We start from the raw sequence: 8,792 nt of genomic DNA, 5'->3' as shown, positions 1-8,792 counted from the left end.
TATTAAAAAAAAATTGATAATTACATTTGTTTGTATTAAAAAAACAAATTATTATATATTAGAAACACATAAAAAAAATTCATTTTATTTTTACTCATAAAAAAATATTTTTTTATATTTATGGAGGCCTAAAACATGCATATGCCTGTCGTGTGCGTGTGCGTGTGCACAGCTGCACGTGTATAAGTAAATATTGTTATAAAAGTAAATATTTTTTATTATAATTTAAGTTTAAACTCGAGTAAATAGGTAATTAAAAAAGTGATTTGTCACTGCTTTAATTAATTTTATGATCGAATTTCTAATTAAAATATCTTAGTTAGAAATTATATCTCTGTTTTATTTTTTTTAATACTTCGTAACTTTTTTTTTACCAAACACCAAAATCTTAATTTATACTTTTAAAAATTTTAAATCTCTCTCTAGTAAACTTTATGAGATAATAATCCGCCCTAAGTAATTCGTTGTATGTGACCATTTACAGTTGTTACCAACAATTCAAAACCCTAATTAAAATGCTACTAGGCAAGGGACCACAACTAGCTATAGCCTGATGATGTTTATACTTTATACTAAAAACTAAGGTAGTAGAAAGTGACAACAACCATACAATGCAATAACAGGTTCTTCAAATGGCAAATTAATTAACCTCTAAAATTACACCGTCCTCATATATGAGATCTTCAATTCAATTGAAACAATATGGCAGATGAAAAAGAGGAGTGACAGCATCAGCAATTTTTGTGATTTATAGCTATCAAATAGTTATCAATGATATTTTAATGATGTGAGATTGGTGTGATATTTCATCAAATGACTCACTTTTTTTTGCTAGTTACATGTTGGCCAAAATTTAAAAAAGTTGCTAGTCCTAGACTTTTTCAATAAAAAATTTGGGTAACTTTTTTTTTGGTGAAGGTAAGATGGGTGATACACTTTAACATTATAATTTTGAGTGTTTTTTAAAATTGTCGAAGGTACATAAATTGCTGAATTCGATTTTTGTATCTCAATTTTTTAAATTTATTTGAAGTAGAAATCGAGAAGTCCGATTTTAGAAATTCACTGATTTTTGTATCCACTTCAAAAGATTCTATTTCTGTATTTTACGTTTAAATAGTACCATATTTGAGATTATCATCCCAACTATTTATAATCCAAAAAAACACCATTATCAACTTAATATAAAAAATAAAAAGTGAAAATTTTCTTGTAAGAAGAAACTAAAGGTTAGTATATTTTATTTTCTATATTTTTAGAGTTTTATAAAAAAAATAAAAAACTAAAATAACAAAATTATATTTTCTGATTTCACTTATGATTTTTATTTTTTCTTTACAAATTTAAAAAATTAAAAGATAAAATGATTAAAAATAGGAAAAAAAAAAAACAAATTCACCCTAATTCTTTTTTTTTTTTGGGTCTAATAAAAAAAATTTTCTTACTTCAAAGTCCAAGTATGAAAATAGAGAAGTTGAGCTGACTTCAAAATATTGACCCGGTCAACCCTTAATTAGTCCATACCAATTTTTCTTTTCTAACATGGCAAAATAAATTAATGACTTTGATGTTGGATTGAACATATCGATGATTTATATCGTTTTCTACATTTGCCACAAAAGTAATATAGGAATTCTTATTCTCTAATCTCTTTAGAATTGTTAATTTCCATTCTAATTACTTACCTGAACAAACACGCCAATCTTTACTCTCCCAATTTCATTTTATTCTTGTATTAAGCATCATCTAAAAATAGCAGCGAATTGAGCTTACCAAATCATTGTACGTTTGTTCCACAAAAAATTAACTATATGTTCATTGAAGTTTGAGTAAATAAAAAGCACATAACTTCATTGTACAAATCAACATAATTATTCGAAAACCCAACTTTTATCTTTCTTCTTTTTTTTTTTTTTTTTCTCTTTTTCTTCTTTTATCTTTTTATTTATTTATTTATTTATATTATCATCTGGTCCTTCGTGAAAAAGTAATGAGTTCCCCCCACCCCACCAAATAATTTTCCTTTTTCTCAGAATACTTAGTGCTAACAATGATGACTAAAACTCATTATATTAAAGACTTTCCAAAAAAAGCATAGGTAAAAACAGAGATAATATTTAATTTGGTTCCTAAACTTACACGCAAGTCTTAATTTAGTCTTTGAGGTTTCAATTGCCTCTATTTAGTCTTTAAACTTTGTGAACATAACTCATATTAGTCCTTGAAACAATTTTCAACGTACAAACGTTAACGAAACACTGTTGTGAACAACCCGATGCCACACTAAACTTTGTAAAATGATGTCGTTTTAGTTTTGGCACTCAAATAACCCAAAAACAACATCGTAAATGGTGTTTATTAAACTTTTACCTAACAAAATAAGTAATACAATGCCTTTTTTAGCTATTTAAATGCCAAAACCAAAACTACATCATTTTACAAGTTTTAACGTGACATCTGATAGTGTATAACAGCGTTCCATTAACGTTTTTATACTAAAAATCGTCTCAGGGACAAATATGAGGCACGTTTATAAACTTTGGGGACTAAATAGAGGCAATTGAAACTTTAGGAACTAAATTGAGACTCACATGTAAGTTCAGAGACGAAATTGAGTATTATATCGTAAAAACAATAGGTTTTCTGCCCTTATTTATTTCAGGTTCCAACTTTTACCTTCATATGTTTTAGGAAATAAAAGTTGATATATAAGAATATGGAGACAAGAAACAAAACACAATTCATCCGCAGTATCAAGTGTCCCATTTATGATTTTAATATTTTAAAATATTTATCCTATTTACTATATGTTAAAATATTTATCCTATTTACTATGAAATATGTTAAAAATATAAATAGGTGACAAGTGACAACCCCATCTAAACCAAAATCTCTATTGAGATATTAAAGAACTGACCAAACACTCAAAACAAACCCAAATTCCAAAATTTAACTTTTTACACTCACATCTAAAACCATCATGCATATTCAAATTTCTTAATCAGTTGTTCAAACTTTGAACAAATTTGATCAATCTTTCTTCAAAATTATACTAGTGTAAAGAACCACAATTTGGCCACCATACATCAATAATTGATTTTGATTTTTCTCACAATTTCCATCTCAAAATCAATTTGCTAATAGTTTCAAATTTGATTTTACAAAATTCCACCCGAAACAAAAACTTCATATAAAATTAATCATATTGGTTGATACTCAAAATAATCTCTAAAATATCATCATCCTGAATTTTTTATTGTATCAAACATTTTTAAAACAAATTTGACCCAAAACTCAACCTTAAATTCTGTTAGGAATTTAAGTAGAGTAGTGCAAGAGCGAGAGCAAAAGTGGAATAAACAAAATTTGATACAAGAGGAATTATCGTGGTTCGCCTTAAAGCCTACATCCATGCACAAAAATAGACAACCCCTAATCCTAGGCATTACTCATGTATTACACACCCACACAACACACACTCACACACACTACATGAGTTCATTTAAGGGTTCATTTTCTTCTCATAGGACTTGAATCCGGGTGCGACTTCTTGTGAGGCAGCAGATTCTGCCACTACTAGTCCAAGCCTCGGCTGCATCTAAAGTCTAAACACCAAAATCTCTCCTAAGATACCAAAGAGATGACCAAACACTCAAACAAACCCAAGTTCCAAATTTCAACTTCTTGCATTCACATCCAAAACCACCGTGCATGTTCAAACTTCTTAACCATTTGCTCAAACTTTGAACAAATTTAATCAATCTATCTTCAAAATTATACTAGTGTAAGTAACCACAATTTATTTTGATTATCCTCACAATCTCCACCTCAAAATTAATTTGTTAATAGCTTCAAATTTGACTTCACAAAACTCTACCAGAAACAAAAACTTCATATAAAATTAACCATATTGGTTAATACTCAAAATCATCTCCAAAAATGTCATCATCCTGAATCCTTCAAATATCTTCAAAACAAATTTGTCCCAAAACTCAACATTGAACTCTGATGCCACTTGTTAAAAATTTAAGCATAGTAGTGAGAGAGCAGAGGCAAAATAAACAAAATTTGACACGAGGAATTAGCGTAGTCGGATTCAAGCCTCCGTCCACGCACAAAGACAACCAACAAATATTTTACCATGAAATATGTCAAAAATACAAATAGGTAATAACTCCATCTAAACCAAAACCTCTAGCCAGATACGAAAGAGATGACCGAACAGGCAAACACTCAAACAAACCTAAATTTCAAATTTCAACTTCTTGCATTCACATCCAAAACCACCATGCATGTTCAAACTTCTTAACCATTTACTCAAACTTTGAACAAATTTGATCAATCTTTCTTCAAAATTATACTAGTGTAAGTAGCACCAATTTGATTACTATACATCAAGAATTGATTTTATTTTCCTCGCACAAAAGGAGTGTACCCTTTTTAATTATGATCGCTATTTCCAAGCAAGAGAGAACCTCATGCAGTTGTGCCTATTTGATTCCTATTTGACTATGTTAATTGCTATAACCTTTTAGAAATGAGATCTTGTAAATATGATACAAGTCCTAAATTTATTTTGAGAGTACAAGACTTTTTCCTTTTTTCACTTTAATTGTTAGCATATACAATTCTAAGTATAATTCAACCATTTAATTAAAAGAAAACAAAACATAGAATAGTTGCCTATGCCATATCAGAACATTTAGAATAGAATACATTACAATTTATAATCACAAAAAATTTTAACAGACAATTATGATCAGAAAACAAATAAACTGCCCATAAAAGATTGGGTCAGTTGGATAAACCTATCTATTTTGGATAGTTCGTCAGATAATTTTGTCGGATCCTAAATTCAAGCCTCATTTCCAAACAAAAAACAAATTCAACAAAAGGCAGTCCAATACTCCAATGCATAAAACTCCCACCTCAATCCATCTGGAAAGGGTAGATATACATAGCCCTATCTTAGCAAGCAAATAGGTTAAGTTTCTTCTAAAAGGGACACGAGGTTTCAATAAACCAGAGGCACAGATTGCTAAAATAGTAAACAAAAATAATGTAAGCTAAATCATAAAAATCAACTTGCTTAAGTTGAATACGGCTGCGGACTAAACAAAAACCTGATATAGGATGAGGAGAATCAAAATGGGGAGTTAGAAGATCTAACTTACAATGGGGATGCTTAAAGAGGGGATTTGGCATGTACATTTTTGAATGCAGGGAAAAGCAATTCTAATTTTCCAGTTCACTTTGTATCCAATCTTGTGAACAAACCAAAGCCTGGACTGTAGCAGGATTAAGCGAGCTCCAATCACGATCAAGGACTCTTCCGCTGTTGTTATATGCCAATTCTGGCACAACCTTCGACATTGGAATTCCCAGTATGTTTCGCGCCAACATGGATAAGACTGGATACCGGGGAGTGTGAACTTTCCACCAATTTAATATGTTGAATTCAACATTACGCGGAAAGAGTGGCTCTTCTAAGTACTTCTCTAGATCCGACTTTACACCTTCGCCCTGAGAAGTTTCATGGAGAAATTTGTCGAACCCCATCAGTCTATCCCGGGAGTCCTTAGTGGAACTTGGTAAGCAAAGTGTCCCACTGCCAACCTGCCAGGCCAAACCTTGATCATGAGAAGCTAATGGGGAGCCTATTGAATGTTCATCGTATAGAGCCTTCACACCCTCAAAGACCTCTTCGATGCGACCGGGAGACATGCTACCATAGATTTGTGGGTAGTAATAATCTAACAACTTCATCTTAAATCTAGGGTCTAACATGGCTGCTACTGCCAACCCCAAGCTACATTTCTCCCAATATTCATCAAACTTGCTTCTCAGTCTCAATGCCAAAGAACTGATATATTCATCCGAGTTCTTGCACCATTCATTCAAATTCAACTTAACATCACAGAGTTCAGGAAAATATATATTCGCTGTTGGAAACTTGCTCCTAGTGAAAATTTCAATGACATCAACAAAAAGCTTCAAGTAGCTATTAACTGTGCTGATCCTCTCCCACTCTACATCAGATAAACAGATTCTGTAGGATGTGTCATTTTCTTGCAGAAGAATGAAAACATCCTTGAATTCTAAGGCAGCTTCAAGCATTGAATAAGTCGTATTCCATTGCAAGGGATTATCTAGAAACAAGCACTTTTGACTCAGGATCCCAACTTCTTTAGCCATCTCGTTAAACTTTGCCTGCACAGTTTGTGAACTTTTAGTATAGCGAACAATTTCTCGAATCTTTTCCGCTATTTCACTCACAGCTCCCAAAGCATGTTGAGCCATGATATTAAGAACATTTATAACACAGCGTATATCAAATAGTTGCCCATTACAGTAAAGAAACCTGTTTTGTGAAAGCCTCTCACTGATTCTAATCGCAATGTTATCAGAAGTAGAACAACTATCCAGTATCAAGGAGAACAACTTGCGGTCAATATCCCAATCCATCAGACAAGTCATGACAGCTTCTGAAAGCATGTCTTCAGTGTGAAAACGATCAACCCTTATAAAATTTAATATCTTCTTTCTTAACTGCCATGATTCATCAATGTAATTCGCTGTCAAACACAAATACTCAGCATTACCGCCAGCAGTCCACTCATCGACGCTAAGGCTGATTTTCCCAGGTAGTTTGTCTAACATCTCACTCATCTTTTTTCTCTCTTTCTCATATATCTCAATACAATCAGCCTCAACCCTATTCAATGTCACAAGCTCAAACAACGGCTGTAGATTCTTTACAAAAACTCTGAAACCAACGTGCTCCACCATATCCAATGGATACCCATGTAGGATGATCATGCGAGCAAGATCAAATCTACTCCGTCTTTGATCAAAGGTACTAGTTCCAGCATTGACAGATTCATCTTTCAACTGTGTCTGCTCAAATTTAATATTCACAAGGCTAAGGGTTTCATCTCTGTTCTGATCTTGACCCAAATTGAAATTTGCAATTGCAAGAGTCCCTTCCTTTCTCTTCTCTCTTGAAGTAATGAATTGTGCTACGCCATGATTAGATCTTCTCTGACACCTGATCAAATGGTTCCTTAGATGTGATGTCCCACTGGAACTTGACCCGCTCAATTTCTTTTTACAATGCCTACAGATAGCCACACAGGTATCTCCTTTTTTTATCCTATCAAAATCATTCCATACAACAGATTTCAGCCTACTAGATTTGACAATGACAGCATCTGAGATATCCATCACATGAACCTGGCAAAAAGGCAGCGCATTAAATTCAAGTCAAACATTTTCCATTTTGGAGTGTAAAATATAATGAACAGGATAGCGTATTGGCACAATCCAGTCTGTGTAAACGCAAGTGTGCTCAAACTGACAAAACCGCAATGAATATGATAGCTTATTAGCATATACGAATTATTATTTATGTTAAAATAAATAAATCAATATATTATTTTAACTCTACCATAAAGTATATATGATTTGAAATTGAATAAAACACGAAAATAAGATAATGCGCATTCTACATTTCCAAAAGGAAATAGTGATGAAATGGATATGTTCATGTATCTTTGACTTCTACGTTATTATAAAGAGATAATCAAATATGGAAAGGAATGAATACAAAAAGTAATTCATACATCAGCTTCTACAAAATATTGATAATAATACTAGAACTCAAGAATAGGATATTCGAATTTGCATTTCCCATAAGTAAATGTAACTGAAACTCAAAAGCAAGCTTTAAGAGAACCTCTCTCCACTCAAAGTTAAATACGGGGATATTAAATTTTAATTTAGTTCCAAACTGATAGGAGCCAGTTGAAAAACAAGATTTACATGAGGAAAAATAGACAACTAATTACTTGTCTTCGCAGTTCGTAACACTATCCAATTGTCGCACAAAAGGAATAACTTACTATACTATTCAATAAGCCTAGGTAGTTGTTAATGTAACAACTCTTTCTTTCCAATGGTTAACACTGGCCAAGGAGGAACCCATTGGAATAATACCGCAACACTCTGTATTTTCTCGCCCTAATTTCAGTCCACTAGCTCAATGATATCATAAACTCTTATTCAGTGATTATATATTAAAATTTAAAGTTTCCTCAAAAACTAAGAAATGTCATAAATTTTCCAAACTCTCTATATGTATATACGATAAACTTTTTCTCTTTAATATTCTCAGCTCCAAAGAATATTTAAAAGAAATACAAAATTAAAAATTAAAGGCAGCTAAACCTAAAACAACACTGCAGTTTTCAAAATAAACATAACTGATAATACAACAGCACACCAACAAAAAAAAAAAAAAAATCTAAAGTTTCGCAGGCGTTCAGTGACATGCAATTCTCTTATACATGCTTCGAAAATCAAACATCGATCAAAATTTTTTTTTCCTTCTACAATCAAACAATGCTACAATTTTCAATAACAGATAAGAATCTTGGGAGGCATGTCGTACCTTGTGGCGGGAAAATCGATGACCCTGTGATTGAAATTTTGTTGTGCCCTCCGAAAACCCTAATGCAAAATGAGGAAAGCAGAAAAATAAAAGAAGATAACAGCAGCTCCGCTTCACGATTTAAGTTGAGAGTTGAAACGCAGCGTTGCAGTGTAATGTACCATTTATATCTTTATTCTCAAAAATTAAAATAGTAAATAAATAAGAGCTTGTTTGGGTGAGGTTTAAAAAAAAGATCTTTTTTTGAGTTATCTTTTTTTAAAAGATCTTATAGAGAAGTAAAAGTAATTTTATGTTTGGATATCTCATGTAAAAATGTCTTTTTATCAATCAATTATGTTTG

At 31.9% G+C, this 8,792-nt stretch overlaps 1 protein-coding gene across 1 annotated transcript; it reads right to left on the bottom strand.

Moving 5' to 3' along the window:
- Positions 1 to 4,835: 4,835 nt before the first annotated feature.
- LOC107633684 (zinc finger BED domain-containing protein RICESLEEPER 2) lies at positions 4,836 to 8,590 on the bottom strand. The gene is made up of 2 exons (XM_016337311.3): positions 8,450 to 8,590; positions 4,836 to 7,233 (listed from the first exon to the last, which is right to left on the bottom strand). The coding sequence occupies exon 2, from the start codon at positions 7,222 to 7,224 to the stop codon at positions 5,236 to 5,238; it is 1,989 nt and encodes a 662-aa protein (XP_016192797.1). The 5' UTR covers positions 7,225 to 7,233; positions 8,450 to 8,590; the 3' UTR covers positions 4,836 to 5,235.
- Between the last annotated feature and the right edge of the window lie 202 nt (positions 8,591 to 8,792).

Source organism: Arachis ipaensis, chromosome B1 (assembly GCF_059453495.1).
Source record: "Arachis ipaensis isolate K30076 ecotype BB chromosome B1, ASM5945349v1, whole genome shotgun sequence".
NCBI lineage: Eukaryota > Viridiplantae > Streptophyta > Magnoliopsida > Fabales > Fabaceae > Arachis > Arachis ipaensis.
The sequence above is the reverse complement of the archived record's forward strand: the minus strand, read 5'-3'. Positions and strand labels throughout refer to the sequence as shown.